The 21,576-nt window shown below is 43.8% G+C and overlaps 1 protein-coding gene across 1 annotated transcript in view; it reads left to right on the forward strand.

Annotated features, from left to right (window-relative positions):
• The window catches only part of LOC142663902 (uncharacterized), a 435,929-nt gene that overhangs the window by 324,473 nt on the left and 89,880 nt on the right, over positions 1-21,576 (forward strand). Inside the window, exon 6 of the mRNA XM_075842743.1 lies at positions 20,512-21,154. Coding sequence (XP_075698858.1) covers positions 20,512-21,154 — 643 coding nt within the window. The remainder of the gene's footprint in view (positions 1-20,511; positions 21,155-21,576) is intronic.

Here is a 21,576-nt window from a genome sequence, read left to right on the forward strand (position 1 = left end):
GGATGACACAATATATCAATGTGACACGTGTCCCGAAAAACCAGAGCTCTGTATGAAAGAGTGTTTTAAAATTTATCATACATCCCTTGGTTTATAATTTACCCCAATTTTACTTACCCTGATGGACTCCGCACAGCTTATCCCCCCTAGTCTTTCCCCTCTGGGCCCTGCTGTGTGCCCAGGCAGCTGATAACAGCCACATTGAGGGTATTGCCATACCCGGGAGAACCCACATTACAGTTTATGGGGTGTATGTCTCCGGTCAAAATGCTCACTACACTTCTAGATGAATGCCTTAAGGGGTGTAGTTTTAAAACGGGGTCACTTCTCGTGGGTTTTAACTGTACTGGTACTTCTGGGGCTTCTGCATACATGACTTTGCACTAGAAAATCCCCAGTAGGCCAAATGGTGGTCCTTTCCTTCTGAGCCCTCCCATGGGCCCAAACGCCAGTTTATCACAACAAATGGGGTATTGCGGCACTCAGCCAAAACTACATATTATTTGAAAAAAATAATTTTGTTTTCATTCCCAGCCCAATTCAAATAAGTTCTGTGAAAAAACTATGGGGTCAAAATGGTCACAACACCCATAAATGAATTCCTTGAGGGGTGTAGTTTCCAAAATGTGGTCATTTGTGGTTGGTTTCTATTGCTTTGATACCTCTGGGGCTCTGCAAATGCGACATGGCACCCGAAAACCAAACCAGCAAAATCTGTACTCCAAAGAACACACAGCGCTCCTTCCCTTCTGAGACCTCCCATGGGCCCAAACGGCAGTTTATTGCCACAAATGGGGTATTGATGTACTCAGGAGAAATTGGGCAACAAAATTGAGTATTTTGTTCCCTGTGAAAATAAGAAATTTTGGTAAAAAATTACATCTTATTGGAAAAAATTTCATTTTTTTAATGTCACAGCCCAATTGAAATAGGTGCTGTGAAAAAACTGTGTGGTCAAAATGCTAACAACAACCATAAATGAATTCCTTGAGGGGTGTAGTTTCCAAAATGGGGTCACTTTTGGTGGGTTTCCATTGCTTTGATACCTCTGAGGCTCTGCAAATGCGACATGGCACCCGAAAACCAATCCAACAAAATCTGGACTCCAACAAACATATAGCGCTCCTGTCCTTCTGAGCCCTCCCATGGGCCCAAACGGCAGTTTATCACCACAAATGGGGTATTGCCACACTAAGGACAAATTGGGCAACAAAATGGGGTATTTTGTTCCCTGTGAAAATAAGAAATTTTGATCACAAATGAAATTTTATTGGAAAAAATGACATTTTTTTCATTTGACAGCCCAATTCAAATACGTGCTGTGAAAAAACTGTGCGGTCAAAATGGTAACAACAACCCTAAATGAATTCCTTGAGGGGTGTAGTTTCCAAAATGGGGTCACTATTGGGGGATTCCTAGTGTTTTGGCACCTCAACACCTCTTCAAACCTGGCATGCTGCCTAAAATATATTCTAATAAAAAAGAGGACTCAAAATGCACTAGGTGCTTCTTTGCTTCTAGGGCTTGTGTTTTAGTCCACGAGCGCAGTAGAGCCACATGTGGGACATTTCTAAAAACTGCAGAATCTGGACAATACATATTTAGTAGTGCTTCTCTGGTAAAACCTTTTGTGTTACAGAAAAAAAAATGAATACAATTGAAATTCAGCAAGAAAAATGAAATTTGCAAATTTCACCTCCACTTTGCTTTAATTCCTGTGAAATGCCTGAAGGGTTAAAAAACTTTCTAAATGCTGTTTTGAATACTTTGAGGGGTCTAGTTTTTAAAATGGGGTGTTTTATCAGGGTTTCTAATACATAGGCCCCACAAAGCCACTTCAGAACTCAAGAGGTACCTTAAAAAAAAGGCTTTTGAAATTTTCTTAAAAATATGAGAAATTGCTGTTTATGTTCTAAGCCTTGTAACGTCCAAGAAAAATAAAAGAATGTTCAAAAAACGATGCCAATCTAAAGTAGACATATGGGAAATGTGAACTAGTAACTATTTTGGGTGGTATAACCGTCTGTTTTACAAGCAGATGCATTTAAATTCTGAAAAATTCAATTTTTTATACATTTTCTCTAAATTTTGCAATTTTTCACCAATAAACACTGAATATATCGACCAAATTTTACCACGAACATGAAGCCCAATGTGTCACGAGAAAACAATCTCAGAATCGCTTGGGTAGGTTTAAGCATTCCGACGTTATTACCACATAAAGTGAAATATGTCAGATTTGAAAAATGGGCTCTGAGCCTTAAGGCCAAAACTAGGCTGCGTCCTTAAGGGGTTAAGGAGTTTTCAAGTGGGTATTAAAGATGGTTTTTTTTTGGGTGTTTTTTTTATATTTGATTTGAAAAAAGAAAATATCCGATCCATGATTATTAGGAAACATCTATTTTAACCAGTTGCTGTCTGCATCCCACAGATGTTCTATAAAATTGAGATTTGGTGACTGTTCAGCCATTAGGATATGCAGACCTCATTATCATGTTCGTGAATTCATCCTGAGATGTGTGCTTTGTCTCATGGCACATTATCTAGTTAAAGGGGTTTTCCGGAACCGAAAAAAACATGTCTTTTAACTAAACAATGCAAAATAATAAATTTTGTAATATACTTACGTTGGATCTTATGTTTGTAGCGGCATATCCCATCCTCAGTCACGTAACCGCTTGCTGACTCGAAATTGGCACTTCCTCCCCAGACCTGTCCATTATCTGCAAGTTCCTGTTTCCTGTCCTTCGAGTGTACGGTCACGTCACAAGTGAAGTGACTGTACCACGTGTTTGTGTTGTACAATTTCTTCATCTGATTTAGAGCATGTGTGGTTGACACACACTCAGCGTCCTCCACGCATGCTCTGTTGGATGATATGGCTGCGGTTAGTACGGCGCATTGCATGCTGGGACAAACGTGGTGCATGCAGGGAGGACAAACAGAAAGAGAAGAGGAAAGAAGATAGTGAGGTAAACAACCTCCAAAAGGTAAACAATAGGTTTTAACCCCGTCCCGCACCTTGACGTTAATGCACGTCGAGGTAAGCAGTAACTTTGCGCACCTCGATGTGCAGTTACGTCTGTGCTTTGACAGTTAACCGCCATGCGGCGCTACACCGCAGCGGCGGTTAACTGTGCAGGGTGTCTGCCCTGCATTCCCTGTTGCCGATCAGCGGCCCATCGCCACTGATTTCGGCAGTTAATCCCTTCGATGCAGCGGTCGTTTCCGATCGCCACATCTAAGGATTTTAGCGGAGATCGTCAGCCCCCATATTAAATCACGGGGGCTGGCGATGGTACCCATGGCAACCGGACGCCAGACAATGGCTTCCGGGCTGCCATGTACAGAAGCCTACGAGGACCAGCCGGAGGGTGGTCGTCGTAGGCTTCCTGTCAGTGTGACTGTCACGTCACAATGACAGTTGGAATGCATTAAACTACGTAGGTAGTGTAATGTATTCCAGCAGCGATCAGAGCTGCAAGTCTAAGTGTCCCCTAGTGGGACAAGTAAAGAAAGTAAAAAAAAGAATAAAAATATTTAAAAAAAGTGTAAAAATAAAAGTTATAAGTGACATAAACAAGAACTGCTTTTTTTCCTATAATAAGTCTTTTATTATAGGAAAAAAATGAACACGTAGAAAAAAATACACATATTTGGTATCACCGCGTTCGTAACAACCCCATCTATAAAACTATAATATTATTTTTCCCGCATGGTGAACACCGCAAATAAAATAAACGAAAAACAATGTCAGAATCACTATTTTTTGGTCACCACCCCTCCCAAAATATACAATAAAAAATGATCAAATAGTCACATGTACACCAAAATGGTACCAATACAAACTACATCCCGTCCTGCAAAAAACAAGCCCTTACACAGCTTTTTTGACTGAAAAATAAAAAAGTTATGGCTTTCAGAATATGGTGACACAAAAAATAGTTTATTTTATAAATAAGTTCTTTTATTGCGCAAACGCTGCAAAATATAAAAATAACGATATACATATGGTATTGCCGTAATCGCACCGACCCGCAGAATAAAGTATAATGGTCATTTATAGCCCAGGGTGAAAGCCGTAAAAAATAAATAAAAAACATTCTCAGAATTGATTGTTTTTGGTCACCTTGCTTAACGAAAAATGGAATAAAAAGTGATAAAAAAAATCGCATGTACCCCAAAATGGTACCAATAAAAACTACAGATTGTCCCGCAAAGAATAAGCCCTCACACGGCTCCGGTGGTGAGAAAATAAAAAAAGTTCTGGCTCCCAGAATATATTGATGCAAAATGTGCAGTGTTCCAAAAGCAGATAAGATCGGGCGCCATTTATCAGTGCGACACCGGCCACATAACTGCGGATTATTATTTATTTACCCCATTATTATACCCTCTTATTATGCCCCTGATGTACTCTGCCCTGCCTACATGTACCCCCACATTATAAACTGAAATACCAGCAAAATGCCAGAGCTACTACCAAGCTAAATCTGCGCTCCAAAAGCCAAATGGCGCTCCCTCCCTTCTGAGACCTACAGCGTGCCCAAACAGCCGTTTACGTCCACCGATATGGCATCGCCATACCCGGGAGAACCCTGTTAATATTTTATTTGTGGCACAAACTGGGCACAACATATAGTGCATTAAAATTTTCACTTTTCACCATCCGCTGCGCATGAAACCTTTCACGCACCATGACTTAATAGCATGTTGTGGTGTGAGGGCTGATGTATGGAGCGTCTCACTCACTGAGCCCGTGCCATGCGCTGTGCCCGTGCTATTACAGCTGACACCCGGGACTAACGGACAGAAACAGCGATCGCGCTGTTACAGGAGCATTAACCCAAAAAGAGAAACAAGTCACGACCAAATGATAGAAAAAGTAACAAAGCCTTTATTAAAGTCAATTTAGACACAGAAAAACACATAGACACAACTAGACATGATAAAATGAGCCCTCATACAAAGATGGAATCAGAACATAAAAACAGCATGGCCCCCCAGGTGGAAAATTAGTCTAAAGATCGCCCAGGAAAAAAGTGCTTGAATCATGAGTTTAAAACAAGTATCAGGTATGGTACATTTTGCAGAGATTGGTATAATGAAGTAAGAAAGATATGAATGCAATCACAGAAATATGTATCACACAAACGGCAATGTGCCTATACCTACAAAGTACAACGCAGGCAAGGAGATCAGGACCGGAATGAGGGGGGGACCACTGCTGCACCCGACGCACGTTTCGCTGATGCTTCGTCAGGGGTTGATGTCCAAATCACCACCACAGCCCTAAATAGTGCCTCCTCTCATACGATTTCAGGTGAAGCATATCTTAATTATAGCTACCAGCTGTTTCCCATTGGGTGGCTGAGTGTTCGGCAGCGGTCATCACTGACAACCGCCGATACCTCCCGCCAACCCACGATGGCGTCCCATCGTGTAGTCCAATAATAACCAGCCTCCTCCTCCCATGCACGCCCCCGGCAGCACGGCCACACATGACAGGCGGGGAGCACACAGCTCCCCCCCCCCCCTGTCAGACGCGGCACCGCGGCCGGGGGCAAATGCAGAGAGTGGAGTCAACATAAAAACCTTGCAAACTTATCCACAGATGTGGTATTAGATTCCCCAGCTTCACAGCTGTATTTCTGCAATAATCATGCAGAAAATACAGCAATCAGCTGGAAGCGCCGTGAGAGACCCGAGCCAGAGCGTCTTGTTGCCACCCGATGGGAAACAGCTGGTAGTGGTGCAGCCATGGTCCCCCCTCATTCCGGTCCTGATCTCCTGGCCAGCGTTGTACTTTGTAGGTATAGGCACATTGCCGTTTGTGTGATACATATTTCTGTGATTGCATTCATATCTTTCTTACTTCATTATACCAATCTCTGCAAAATGTACCATACCTGATACTTGTTTTAAACTCATGATTCAAGCACTTTTTTCCTGGGCGATCTTTAGACCGGTTTTCCACCTGGGGGGCCATGCTGTTTTTATGTTCTGATTCCATCTTTGTATGAGGGCTCATTTTATCATGTCTAGTTGTGTCTATGTGTTTTTCTGTGTCAAAATTGACTTTAATAAAGGCTTTGTTACTTTTCTATCATTTGGTCGTGACTTGTTTCTCTTTTTGGGTTATTGTATTAGTCACTAGGACCATTGGGATATTCTGGGGTATTGCTCGGTTTGCTCTGTTACAGGAGCATGTAAAAATGACAATATACTGCAATACATTAGTATTGCAGTGTATTCTACCAGTGATCTAACGATCGCTGGTTCAAGTCTCCTATGGGGATTAATAAAATTTGTAAAAACAAAAGTAAATAGTTATTATTAGTGGAAAAAAATAAATCAATATTTAAAGTAAAAAAAAACAACCTTTTCAAATTTTTTCTCTAAAGTAATGTAAAAAAATACACAAAATTGGTATCGCTGCTGTAAAGGATCTGCCAGGCACAGCTTCTGGGTCAACGCCCATAGATAATCAGTCTGCACCTGCTTCTATGTCTGTGAGACTGACTCCATCTTTCACCACTCAGGGTGGCAGGCTTAGGATTGGGAGAGCCTATCGCAGCCTGGCCAGACGGAGCTAGCTCCCGCCCTCTGTCTATTTATAACTGCCTTTCCTGTTCCTCCTTGCTTGTGATTCTTCTCGTTTGGTTTCCTGGCCCTGCTGCAGCTTCTTGTTCTATTTGTCCTTGCTTCATATTGACCCCGGCTTGCTGACTACTCTCCTGCTCTGCGTTTGGTACCTCGTACACTCCTGGTTTGACTCGGTTTGTTCACTACTCTCCTGCTCTGCGTTTGGCACCTCGTACTCTCCTGGTTTGACTCGGCTTGTTCACTACTCTTGTTGCTCACGGTGTTACCGTGGGCAACTGCCCCTTTCTCCCCTTATCTCTGTGTACCCTTGTCTATTTGTCTGTCGTGCACTTATTGAGCGTAGGGACCGTCGCCCAGCTGTGCCCCGTCGCCTAGGGCGGGTCGTTGCGGGTGGGCGGGGACTGAGTGGCGGGTGGATTGGGGCTCATTTGTCTGTTTCCCTACCCCCGTCATTACAGCTGCATCCATAAAAGTCCAAACTATTACAATATACCATTATTTAACTCGCACGGTGAACGCCGTGAAAAATAAAGAATTTAAACCGGTAAATCCGCAGTTTTTTGGTCACCTTGGCACTACCAAAAAATGTAATAAAAAGTGCTAAAACAGTTGTATGTACCAAAAAATGGTACCAATAAAAACTACAGCTCGTCCTGCAAAAAATAAGCCCTCACACCGCTCTATTGACAGAAAAATAAAAAAGTTATGGCTCTCAGAAAGCGGGGAGTGAAAAATTTAAAAGAAAAAGCAAAACATGGATCAGTCCGGAAACGGTTAATTACTTTCTAATGAAAAAGCATTTATGACCACATGTGGGGTATAGCCGTACTCGGGAGAAATTGCTTTACAAATATTGGGGTGCTTTTTCTCCTTTTATCCTTCGTGAAATTGAAAAACTTCTACATTTTAGTGGAAATAATGTTGATATTAATTTTCACGGCCTAATTCTAATAAATTCTGCAAAAGACGTGTGGGGTCTAAATGCTCACTATACCCGCTAGATAGATTCCTTAAGTGGTGTAGTTTCCCAAATGGGGTTACTTTTGGGGGGCGTCCACTGTTTTGATCCCTCGGGGGCTTTGCAAATTCGACATGACACTCAAAAACTATTCCAGCTAAATTTGAGCTCCAAAAGCCAAATAGCGCTCCTTGCCTTGTAAGCCCCGCTGTGGGTCCAAGCAGCACTTTATTACCACATATGGCGGATTTACGTAATAGGGAGAAATTGTTTGACAAATGTTGGGGTGCTTTTTCTGTTTTATTCCTTGTAAAAATTAAAAATGTCTATGTTTTTTCAGCAAAAAAGTAGATTTTTACCTTTACAGACTAATTCCAATGAATTCAGCAAAACGACTGTTTGGTCAAAATGCTAACTTTACCCCTAAAAGAAATTCCTTGAGGGGTGTAGTTTCCAAAATGGGGTCACTTTTGTGTGGTTTCCACTATTTTGGTTCCTCCAGTGCATTGTAAAAGCGAGACTGTGCTGAAAACTATTCCAACAAAATCAGAAATCCAAAATCCAAATGGCGCTCCTTCCCTTCTGAGCCCTGCTGTGGGTCCAAACAGCAGTTTATTACCACATATGGGGTATTGCTATAATCGGAAGAATTGCTTTACATATCTTGGGGTGTTTTTTCTACTTTATTCCTTGTAAAAATTAAAAATGTCTATGCTTTTTCAGAAAAAAAGTATATTTTCATCTTCACATACTAATTCAAATAAATTTAGCAAAAAAACTGTGGGTTCAAAATGCTAACTATACCCATAGATAAATTCCTTGAGGGTGTAGTTTCCAAAATGGGGTCACTTTTGGGGGGGTCTTTACTGTTTTGATACCACAAGACCTATTCAAACCTAACATGGTGCCTAAAATATATTCTAAATAAAGAAGGCCCCAAAATCCTATAGGTGCTCCTTTGCTTCTGAGGCCTGTGTTTTAGTCCATTACCGCACTAGGACCACATGTGGGATATTTCTAAAAACTGCAGAATCTGGGCAATAAATATTGAGTTGCATTTCTTGGGTAAAACCTTCTGTGGTACAGAAAAAATGTATTACAAATGAATTTTCAAAAAAAAAAAAAAAAAGAAATTTGTACATTTCACCTCTACTTTGCTTTATTTCCTGTGAAACGCCTAGAGGGTTAAAACACTTTCTGAATGCTGTTTTGAATACTTTGAGGGGTGCAGTTTTCAAAATGGGGTGATTTGTGGGGACTTTGTAATATATAAGGCCCTCAAAGCCACTTCAGGACTGAACTGGTCCCTGAAAAATAGGCTTTTGACATTTTCTTGAAAATATGAGAAATTGCTGCTAAAGTTCTAAGCCTTGTGACGTCCTAGGAAAATAAAAAGAATGTTCAAAAAAACGATGCAAACATAAAGTAGACATATGGTAAATGTAAACTAGTAACTATTTTGTGTGGTATTACTATCTGTTTTACAAGTAGATACATTTAAATTTAGAAAAATGCTAATTTTTGCTAATTTTCTCTAAATCTTGGTGTTTTTTACAAATAAATATTACATTTATCCACCAAATTTTTTCCCTAACAAAGTACAATATGTCACGAGAAAACAATCTCAGAATCACTTGGATAGGTAAAAGCATTCCGGAGTTATTACCACATAAAGTGACACATGTCCGATTGGAAAAATCTGCTTCGTCCTGAAGGCCAAAACAGGCTCAGTCATGAAGGAGTTAATCAAAGAGGAAAGCTTTTTAACCACTTAATACCGAAGGTGTTTTAAACTTTCGTGACCAGAGCAATTTTTGCAGTTTTGCTATTCACAGATGTAACGCAGTATAACTCTGTGTGTGTTTTATGTATCGATGTGAATTTTTCCACTGTTTTCTTGGGACATGTAGTGCTTCCTTTTTGTGGTATACATGTATAGGTAACATGTTTGTTACTTTTTTATAGCCGTGATTTTTCATCATTTAAAATGTAACAGTTTGAAAATAAAAGTAATTGTATCATACAAATGTATTGAAATATATTCTTTAATTTACCCTGATCATAAGGACTCCTGATTTGGTGGTCTAGTTTATTTTTTTTGACCCGAGATATAGAGTCTAAAACACAAGTGTCCCTTTTTTCAATTGCGCACTAAAATGTCTTAATTTCGTTTTTTACACCATGGTATTAATGTATGGGTAATGGACTTGAAGTCCAATAAATAATGTGTTCTACAAACTAGACACTCTAAATTCTATTTCTAGCAGTTCAATTTCTATTTTAACCCTTTACACTTTTTACAGAATTTGCCCAAACTTGGGCCAAAAAAATGTAAATTGCATTTTTTTTTCTTACAAAAGTGTCACTTTTTTTAAGCCATTTCGAAACACCATATGACATACTGGTAAAAGTGACACCTTTCCACATTCTGCTATTTCTCCCGTGTACGGCGATACCAAATATGTGTGTCTAATCTATTATATGGACCCGTTATAGGGCATATCATAGAAGGAGTCCATTTTGGCTTTTGGAGGCCTTTTTACACCAGAGCTGATTTTAGGGAACCACGCTATATTTGCCGTGGTACTGCAGGTCATTTTGACAAGTATAAATGTCCTGCTAATATTCATCTAGGGGTGTAGGGAGTATTTTTAATAGGTGGAAAGAAATAAAAAATAGGTTTTTCCAGAAAATACAGTATTGCTGCATTCTTACAGTGAAACATTATCCAATAAGCAACCCTCCCTTTTGGTTCTCCCTACAAAAACAGTGTGAAAGTAAATGAGTTAATAATGTGGGTAATATCACGGTCTTTGCCTTCATAAGTTCTAAAGGCAGATGTGTAGCCTGTACCGCTCTCACAGAGCTTGTAGATTTTAACCCCGTATTTTGCTCTCTTTGAGGGGATGTACTGGCGGAATGAGAGCCTGCCTTTATAACTCATCAGCGATTTCATCCACCACTAGGTTTTCTTCGGGGTTGTACAACAGCATAAATGACTCCTGCTAAATTTTTATCGGGCCTTATTTTATACAGGCGGTCACGGTCTGGATCACTACGAGGGGGGCTGGTGATTGTCGTTAAAATGAAGGAAGCGCATTAGCCCTTCATATCTGCTTCTGGTCATAACGGCTGGAAAAACAGGTGTGGCATGTGTAGGGCTTGTTGCCCAATATGACCGGATTGAGGGCTTTTTCACTAACTCCATGTTGAGGATGAGCCCCAAAAATGTTTAAGTTCGCCAGTATTTGTGCGGTGCCACTGCTTTGCATAGGACATTGGCTTTTCAGCAAAGAATTGGCGAGCATACAGATTGGTTTGGTTGACAACCCACTTCAATAGTTCATCTGTAATGAATATTTTTTTTAAATCGAGGGCTGTAAAATTTTCCACATTAATATTTATCCCTGGTGTGGCAATAAATTCTGGGATATTAGGGGAAAATGACTCTGTGGGTACCCACTTTATATATTCTGGGGGAATAGAGTGGCCTGTGTTTTGTGGTACTTCTGCAACATGCCCTGTGCTTGTGGACTCTGCAGCGACACTTAAATTGCAGAAAGCGTATCACTGTCGTCGCTATCACTGGTAGACAACATTTCTACCTCGGACCCGGTTTCTGTATGGCTTTCATCAGAGTCAGAAATTAACATGGCGTATGCCTCTTCCACCGTGAACCTTCTATGGGCCATTGTAATTACACACACGTACAACAAAGACTGTAACCAGACGCACACGCAGACAAATTTATTATGTTTTCTTTTACTTTTTCACAGACAAAAATACACGGACGTCACAAAAGCACGCTTCACAAAAAACTGATGTCGAACAAACACGTAGACTATAAAACTTTTTTTTTTACATATTTTTTGTAACTTTTTTTTTTTTGCACAAAAAAAATACACAGACGTCACACACGTACGCTACACAAAAACCTGTGGCTAAACCTAGACTATACCTAGGCTAACCCTAGACTAACTCTAGAATAACTCTAGATGTGGCGGAATTGCTGTGGAATTCCGCTGCGGACAGTCCGCAGTGGAATTCTCCAGCGGCCGTTTTTTACATTTGTTTCTATACATTTTTAGGAAAATTAGTGCAGACGTTGCGAAAAACTCCGCTGCAGACCATAGGCTGCGGTGCAGAATTTTCTGTCTGCAGCATGCACTGTCTGTTGCGGAGAAGAAGCGGACTTTCACTGTGTATTTCAGCCTTTGCAATGCAAAAACTGAAATATGTGGCAAGTCCGCTGTTTTTTCTGCAACGTCTGAACTACCTGTCAAATATGCAAATGTTGGTGCAGATTCTTTGCGTAATTGCCCCGAATCTGCACCAACATTCGCAGCGGAAAAACTCTGCCATGTGTGAACGTGCCCTAAGGGTAACCCTAGCCTAGGTATACAATTAAAGTTTATATTAAATTTATATATTAGATTTTTTGTGTCTTTGGTGTCACTGTAAAATTCTCTCTGTCTCTTCTCATACAGAGTTACAAGTGTGAGGAGAGACAGAGAGACAGGTAGGAGAAACACTTCGTTCATGTGATCACTGTGAGAACCATTCACAGTGATCACAAAATGAAAAACTGAGTCCACTGTTATTGGTCTCCGATCATCACTCTGAAGCCAAGGCTGTTGCTAACAGCTTTGGCTTCAGAGGCAGATTACCCGATGACCGGGAAAACCACTCCGATGCGGCCCCCTCCCTCCCAAACCACTCAGATGTGGCGCTTGCTATTGAGCTAGTGTTGCTAACAGCCTTGGCTTCAGAGGCAGATTACCCGATGACCGGGAAAACCGCTCTGATGCGGCCCCCTCCCTCCCAAACCACTCAGATGTGGCGCTTGCTATTGAGCTAGTGGTCTCCGATCGTGTCCCTGAAGCCCAAGGCTGTTACCAGCAGCCCGGTCTTCAGGAGATCCCCGCGAAAACCGCTCCGATGTGGTCGCCTCCCTCCCAAACCACTCAGATGCGGCCGGCACTTGCTATTGAGTGACGCATCTGAGGGGTTAAATACGATCGGAGACCACTGCTAGTGGTCTCCGATCGTTGCCCTGAAGCCCGATGCTGTTACCAGCAGCCCGGTTTTCAGCAGCACCCCGCACGATGCGGGGAAAGTTCTTCTGAAGTGCCAACGTGAAAAGCCGACACTTCAGAAGAACTGCCCTGAACGGCAGACGTAAAAACACTATACACCGGTCCTTAAGGGGTTAAACAAGACCCCGTTATACACAGTGCAATATATTAATATAGAAGTGTTGCAATGATTAAAAAAAAAGAAAGGTTCGGAAAACCCCTTTTAAATCTAGACTGTGGCCAATATTAGACTGTAACATTATTAGGTTAAGATGTTGTGTGTCTTATTAGTATTTAACCCCTTCACGACTGCAATATGGCGATATACTGTAACGTTTATGGCCGCGGACCGTTGTCCTGACTTACCCTCTGACGGCCGCGGCCATGGACGAGCGAGTTCCCGGCAGCACCTCACTTCCAGGTTCAGACACTGTCTCCCGCAGGGTGCCCGCGCATGCTCTGCCTTAAAGGGCCAGTACGTGCACATTTGCAGAATAGCTGCAATTAGCCCAGATTACCTCTGGACTATAAAAGGAGCTCTGCCCTCTCAATCATTTCCTGAGCGTTGTTGTGTTACCTTAAGTTTGTCTTTGCAAATGGTCTCCTAGTGTTTTCCAGTTCTCAGTGTTTCCCGTTCCTGCCGCCTATACCCTGTATCCCATGCTACCGTGCCTCTGTGTCTTCAAGAGTAGGAGTCGCGTTGTGCCCTCCGCTGCATCTACTGTGCCGCCCCACGCTGGGTGTCTCTCTCCTGCCGGAGCCTCATCTTAGCCTGAAACCACCGGTATTGTCTACATTGCCTCAGGTATCCTTTCAGAACTATAGACATTGCATATATACCTGTTTGGCCAGCTGCTATCCCGCTACGCGGTATGGCCCAGTGGGTCCACACCCCGCACGTGACAGTACGCTCAGGTCATGGACCCCGCTGGTCAATTCAAGGCCCTGTCACCTTCTCAAGATATGCAAGCGGACCTGCAGACACGACAGGATCAACTCCTTGTGGCAGTAAACTCCATGGCACTACAGCTAGGGGCACTAGCTGCTTCCTCCTCTGCTACTGTTCCAGCTTCTCTGGCTGATCCTCCTGCTACACCTTCTGTCAGCACCAGTTCTGATCCTTGGTTCTCAATGCCACTACCGCCTAGTTTTTACGGAGATGCAAGCGCGTGCAGGGGATTTCTCAACCAGTGTCATATAAACTTCACCATGCACGCCAGAGCATTTCCCTCGGACGGCGCCAGGATCGCCTTCATTGTTTCTCTGCTTGCCGGCAAAGCCCTGGCGTGGGCGAACCTTATCTGGGAACGACAGGGACCTGAGACTTCCAGGGGTTTCTGCGGTTATTCCGCACTGTGTTTGAGGAGCCTGGCCTGCTACTTCTCTAATGAACCTTCGCCAGGAAGACACCTCCGTGGGCGAGTACACCATCCAGTTCCGGACCATGCCAGGGGAGCTGTCCTGGAACAACGAGGCGTTAGTAGCTTCCTTCTGGCATGGTCTATCTGAGATCAAGGACGAACTGGCTGCTCGTGATCCACCACCTACCTTGGACAACCTAATTTTACTTGCTACCCGGGTTGATATAAGGCTCAGAGAAAGATCCCAAGAGGTTCGTCAAGAGAAAGAAGGTTTCCTAAGTTAGCTCCCAACTTCCAGCAACCCCTCTTGTCCTCATCTGTTGCTCCATCCGAGGTCCCAATGCAAGTGCATCGGCTTAGACTATCTGTCCAGGAGAAACAGCGCAGTCGCACTTCTGGACTTTGTCTATATTGCGGCCTCGCTGGCCATGTCATGCGTCTGTGTCCCCAGAAGCCAAAAAACTCCCAACGCCTAGGGTTGGTTGGGGAGACAACCCTGGGCGACACAGCATTTGACAGAGAACTCTCCTTCAAGCTGTCCATCCCTGTGATTATTGTTGCTGGCGAGAGGACACACTTGGCCTCTGCCTATCTGGACTCTGGCTCTGCAGCCAATTTTATATGCGGAGACCTTGTGGATCTTCCTAACTTGCCCACTACCCTTCTGGAGAAGCCAATTGATCGTTGCCTCAGTAGATGGACTGCCGCTGCCCGACCCATTATTGTCTGTGATCAAACCACTGAGGCTTCAAGTGGGAGCTCTTCATTCTGAGCTCATTTCCTTTTTTGTCCTGCCCAAGGCCGTCAACCCCGTGCTGCTGGGTTTGCCTTGGCTCCATCTACATGCCCCAGTCCTGGGTTGGAACTCCGGAGAGATTCTCCAGTGGGGTCCCAAGTGCCTAAACTGCTGTCTGGGGCATATCTATCCGCTTCAGCCTTTTCCGCATCAGTCATTGGCAGGGTTGCCCTCTTGTTACTCTCAGTTCTCAGATGTCTTCAACAAGAGGGAGGCAGAGACGTTGCCGCCACACTGGGCGTATGATTGTCCTATTGACTTGGTCCCTGATTCGTCTCCTCTTCGCTGTAGAGTATAGCCTCTCTCCTTACCTGAGACCCAGTCGATGTCTGCCTATATCAAGGAGAATTTAGAAAGGGGCTTCATACGCAAATCCTCATCCCCGGCCGGGGCCAGGTTTTTCTTTGTTAAAAAGAAGGACGGATCCCTCCGACCCTGCATTGACTACCGGGGTCTCAACCAGATCACGGTAAAGAACAGATACCCGTTGCCTTTAATCTCTGAACTGTTTGATCACATACGGGGATCAAATTTTTTTTCCAAATTAGACCTATGGGGGCCTAAAGTCGAATCCGAATTAGTCAGGGTGACGAACGGCATTTAATACACGTGATGGGCACTACGAATACCTGGTTATGCCCTTCGGCCTGTGTAACCCCCCCGCAGTCTTTTAAGAGTTCGTCAATGACATCTTCCGTGATCTCCTCTATGTCTGTGTTGTGGTGTATCTCGATTACCTTTTGATTTTTTTCCCCCAGATCCAGCGACTCATCAGAGACATGTCCGCCAAGTTTTGCTTCAATTAAGGGAGAATCACCTATATGCCAAGCTGGAGAAATGCATGTTCGAGAGAAAGTCTCTACCCTTCCTGGACTACATCATCTCCGATCAGGGCCTCAAAATGGATCCGGTAAAGGCTGTCTTGGAATGGCCACGCCCTCAAGGTTTAAGGGCCATACAGCGCTTCCTGGGATTCGCCAACTTCTACCGGCTGTTCATCCCCAACTTCTCATTGACAACTCCGATCTGCCCTCACCAAAAAAAGGCATGAACGCCAAGGTGTGCACTCCAGAAGCAGAGGCCGCGTTCAAGAGCTTAAAGAAGGCCTTCACGTCAGCCTTAATCCTCCATCATCCTGATGTGTCTCTACAGTTTTCTTTTGAGGTGGACGCCTCCTCTGTTGGTGCTGGCGCACTTCTGTTCCAGAGAGGCACCAAAGGCAAGACTGTGGTATGTGGCTACTACCCTAAGCTTTTTTCTCCAGCAGAGCGCAACTACTCGATTGGGGACCGGGAGTTACTGGCCATCAAGCTGGCTTTGCAGGAGTGGAGACTCCTACTAGAGGGCGCAGCTCATCCAATCCTGGTATTCACAGATCACAAGAACCTCACCAATCTCCAGACGGCCCAACGGCTGAACCCTCATCAGGCCAGGTGGTTGCTGTTCTTCGCTCGATTCCAGTTTGAGCTCTACTACCACCCTGCCGACAAGAATGTGAGGGCCGATGCCTTGTCTAGGTCGTTCGAGACAGAAGACACTGTGGTGTCCCCACAGAATATCATTGACCCTTCCTGCATCATCCCGGTCAACCCTCTTCAAGGACGGGGAGGACGTTTGTGCGTCTGGCAGACAGAGGAAGAATCCTCTGCTGGGGACATCGTTCCAAGCTGGCAGGTCACGCGGGTGCCCGTAAGACCCGAGACCTAATTGCCCGTCAGTTCTGGTGGCCCACGCTGCCCAAAGACGTCACAGATTTTGTCTCCTCCTGCACAGTGTGTGCAGCAAATGAAGTTGCCCACTCCAGACTGGCTGTTCTGCTCCAGACGCTGCCTGTGCCTGATGCCCCTGGCAGCATATTGCTATGGACTTTGTCACGGACCTGCCTCCCTCTGCTGGATGCAGTATGGTCTGGGTGGTGGTGGATCGATTTTCCAAAATGGCTCATTTTGTTCCACTGACTGGTCTGCCTTCTGCTTCCCGACTGGCCGGCCTCTTCATCCAACGCATCTTCCGTCTGCACGGCTTGCCTCTGCATATTGTGTCAGATTCTGGAGAGCCCTCTGCGGTCTCCTCGGTTTGAAGTTCCTCGGTGTGAAGTTGGACTTTTCCTCAGCCTACCATCCCCAGTCCAATGGTCAAGTCGAGAGGATTAATCAGATTATGGAGAACTATCTGCGGCACTTATCTCCAGGCAGCATGATGACTGGGTGCAGCTGCTTCCTTGGGCTGAGTTCTCCTACAACAACCATACAAGTGAGTCCACCACCTCCAGCCCATTCTTCATTGTCTACGGCCAACATCCACGAATACCTCTTCCTGTTTCCACTTTGTTCAAGGTGCCTGCAGCTGACCCTACTTTCAGAGACTTTCTACAGATATGGCAGCGGACCCGATCTTCTATTCTGCTGGCGGTCGACCACATGAAGAGAAAGGCAGACACAAGAAAACGAGAGCCTCCCCAGTTTCTTCCAGGCACTAAGGTCTGGCTGAGGATGGAGTCTAAGAATATCCGGCTGAGGGTGCAATCTTACAAGTTTGCTCCCGGGTTCCTCGGACCCTTCGAGATTCTGTTGCAGATAAATCCTGTCTCTTACAAGCTTCGGCTGCCTCCCACCCTCTACATCCCAAACTCCTTTCACGTCTCTCTGATGAAGCCTGTGGTCCTGAACCGCTACTCCAAGACTACTAGTTCCGCAGTGGCTCCTAGCGGTTCGTCGAGAGCATTAGAGGTGAGGGATATCTTGGACACCAAGAGAGCAGGAGGAAGAACGTTTTATATGGTGGATTGGAGGGGATTTGGTCCTGAGGAGAGGTCTTGGGAGCCAGAGGAGAAGATCAATGCTCCTGCCCTCGTGAAGAAGTTTCTCTCCCGCTCTGGTCCCAAGAAGAGAGGGCGTAAGAGGGGAGAAACTGTAACGTCTATGGCCGCGGACCGTCGTCCTGACTTACCCTCTGACCGCCACGACCATGGACGAGTGAGTTCCCGGCGGCATCTCCCTCCTGGGAGACGCCGGCGCTCATTTCCTGGTTCGGACCCCGCGTGTGCTCGGCCTTAAAGGGCCAGTACGTTCACATTTGCAGAATAGCTACAATTAGCCCAGAATGCCTCTGGACTATAAAAGGAGCTCTGCCCTCTTAATCATTGCCTAAGCATTGTGTTATCTTAAGTTTGTACTTGCAAATGGTCTCCTAGTGTTTTCCAGTTCCCAGTGTTTCCCGTTCCTGCCGCCTTTACCCTGTATCCCGTGCTACCGTGCCTCTGTGCCTTTAAGAGTTGGAGTCGTTTTGTGCCCTCCGATGCATCTACTGTGCCCCGCTGGGCGTCTGTCTACTGCCAGAGCCTCATCTTAGCCTGAAACCACTGCTACTGTCTACATTGCCTCAGATATCCTTTCAGAACCATAGACATTGCATATATACCTATTTGGCCTGCTGCTATCCTGCTATGGGGTACGACCCAGTGGGTCCACACCCCGCATCGTGACATTTATGTTCTAACTGCCAATGCCCCGTGAAGTTAGCATGTGTATAAACGTTGACAGCCTGGAACGGGTTTAATGAGTGCAGCGCTGCACTCTCATTTCGGCTGGGGCTTTGTGAGCCCCGGAATACACCCCCCCCCCCCACTGTAGATATTACCACCCACAACCCCATGTAGGCAGCGCAAAACCCTCTGTAGATAACGACACCTAAGCTCACTCCAGCATCTGAATCCCCTCCCCGCCATCTTTCCATCCCTGCTGTAGATAGTGCCACCCCCCCCCCCCCGCAGATAGCAATCCCCCACTGTAGATAGCATTGCACCCCCTACTGTAGATAGCGCCACCTGAACTGACTTTAGGAGCGGAATCCCAGGTGTCAGTTCGCACTGGCCAGGATTCCGCTTCTAGAGAGAGCCCCTGACATCACCGTCCATTTGGACAGTGACGTTAGTGGCTCTTTCTAGGAGCGGAATCTTCGGCCGACACTCTGGCGGAATCCCCAGTGTCCGATCACTCCGTGCCGGGGATTCCCCTACTGTAGAAGCCCCTGGTATCACTATCCATATATGGACAGTGACATCAGGGGCTATTCCTGGAGCGGAATCCCCCTCTGACAGGAAATTTCGCTTTTAGAGTTAACCCCTGACGTCACTGTCCTTATATGAACAGAGATATCAGGGGCTTCCTGTAGGATCGTAATCTTTGGCCAGAGGGATTCCGCTCCTACAGGGATCTACAGTGGTGCTATTTACAGGAAGAGGGTGCCATTTACAGGGGGAAAGGGTTGGCACTATCTGCAGTGAGGATATTGCTAAATACAGGGGGGATGTTGCTATCTACACGGTGTGGTGCTATCTACACGGGGTGCTATATACAGGGGGTGTGGCACGATCTACATTGTTATTGTGGCATTATATTGGCACTATCTACAGGAGACACTGGTGCTATCCACATGGGCACTGTGTGTGGCACTGTGGGAATTATCTACAGGGAGAACTGTGGCACTATGTGGGCACTGCCAGGAAATGGATTCAAATTTAAAGTCATATTGATGCAAAACAGCCATGAAAAACTGACAGTTGATTCGTTGTTGACTGCCATTTATTTCACGGTCGTGTGTGGATAGCCCTCTTCACTCTCCCCTCACAGCGATCCAGGGTGACGGAGAGAGAAGAGGACTAACCGTTACAGAGCTCTACAATGTGTATATATATATATATATATATATTACAAAAAATATATATTTTTACATTTTTATTGATTTGTCTTATAATAAAAATTAAAAACACTGAATTAATTTAAACTACTCCAGAAAATGAAAGTCTCATAAGTCTTGTAAAAAAAAAACAAAGTAAAAATGGTTGTGATATTAAAAGCTTTTCCAAAGATATTATCGTTTAAAGAAGTGCATATCAAAAATGGAAAATTTGACCTGGACACACGAGCATCAATGACCCTTGGTCATAAAAGGGTTAAAGGGCCAAATGTGTTGGCAGAAAACAGGCTTCATTGCCAGACAAGGTTCTGCTTTTCCAAAAAAAATAAAAAATTATCAAGTCAAGCTTTATGAAATAAATTAAAAGTGGAGGACTGAGTTTAAACCTGAATCCTGGACTGTCATGGATTTATTCTAAAGTGTTATACAAAGCGTTATAAGGCTGGAATCACACACATAGTTTTTGAGCTGAAGCCAGGAGTGGATTCAAAAGGCATGGCTTAAACTTCTTCCTGCTTGATGCACTTCTGACTTTGGCTCAAAACACTGCATGTGTGTTTCCAGCCTAATATGAATGTTATAAATTTGTTAACTTTTTTGTTTTTAAACAAAATCACAAAACAAATTTTTAATCCTTACAGAAAATCCCAGTAAGAACTTTGAGGGAAACTTCAGGTTATTGCTAAATTATAAAGAAGAAAATGAAGATATCATCCAGCAGTCTTCAGGAGAAAACCTCATTACCCTTAATGTACATCCAGGACTTCGCAGTAAAGACCTATCATGTAATTTCACTAATCATGAGGAACCTTCTGACCAATCACAGCTTGTTACCACAAGTACAGCTCTGAAAAAGGGTAAAAGGTTTCAATGTGGTAAACCGTTCAAAAAAATCTCAGGTCTTCTTACGGAGAAAAGGATTCACACAGGGGAGAAGTTGTATTCATGTTCATTATGTGAGAAATGTGTTATCGATAAATCACATCTTGTTAAACATGAGATAATACACACAGGAAGGAAACCATATTCATGTTCAGAATGTGGGAAATGTTTTGCACGAAAATCAAATCTTGTTACACATGAGAGAATTCACACAGGAGAGAAGCCATATTCATGTTCAGAATGTGGGAAATGTTTTACAGAAAAATCAAGTCTTGTTAAACATGAAAGAATTCACACAGGAGAGAAGCCACATTCATGTTCAGATTGTGGGAAATGTTTTAAAATGCAATCACATCTATTTACACATGAGAGAATTCACACAGGAAAGAAGCCATTTTCATGTTCAGAATGTGGGAAATGTTTTACTGAAAAATCACATCTTGTTACACATGAGAGAATTCACACAGGAGAGAAGCCGTATTCATGTTCAGAATGTGGGAAATGTTTTGCACAAAAATCAAATCTTGTTAAACATGAGAAAAGTCACACAGGAGAGAAGCCATATTCATGTTTGGAATGTGGCAAAAGTTTTGTACAAAAATCATATCTTGTTACACATAAGAGAATTCACACAGGAGAGAAGCCGTATTCATGTTCAGAATGTGGGAAATGTTTTACAGAAAAATCAAGTCTTGTTAAACATGAGAGAATTCACACAGGAGAAAAGCCGTATTCATGTTCAGAATGTGGGAAATGTTTTACAGTTCAATCACATTTAGTTACACATGGGAGAATTCACACAGGAGAGAAGCCACATTCATAGACGGAAAAAAAAATGGTTTACACCGTATCTAATAGAAATCCCCAACAATGCAGTAGACTTCCTGCACGGTGCCGTTTCAGGAAAAAGCTAAATTAGTGAAAAAAGAAAGGAAAGAAAAAAGATTCCAGAAACATATCAGGCACTCTTTGAGATATTAAATAATTTGTATTCATTTATTATTTGAATTATAGAAAAATTTGTAGAAATACTTTTCAAAACACTGTACATAATAATTATGCAATGTTAAATACTTCTGTGTCAAAAAGACAAAAGTATAGTAGGTATGATACCATTATTGGTTAACCATAAAAGTTCTATATGAAGCTTTCAGAGCACAAAGGCTCCTTCGTCAGGCAAGTTAACAAATGAATGACTTA

Source organism: Rhinoderma darwinii, chromosome 1 (assembly GCF_050947455.1).
Source record: "Rhinoderma darwinii isolate aRhiDar2 chromosome 1, aRhiDar2.hap1, whole genome shotgun sequence".
In the NCBI taxonomy this organism is placed as follows: domain Eukaryota; kingdom Metazoa; phylum Chordata; class Amphibia; order Anura; family Rhinodermatidae; genus Rhinoderma; species Rhinoderma darwinii.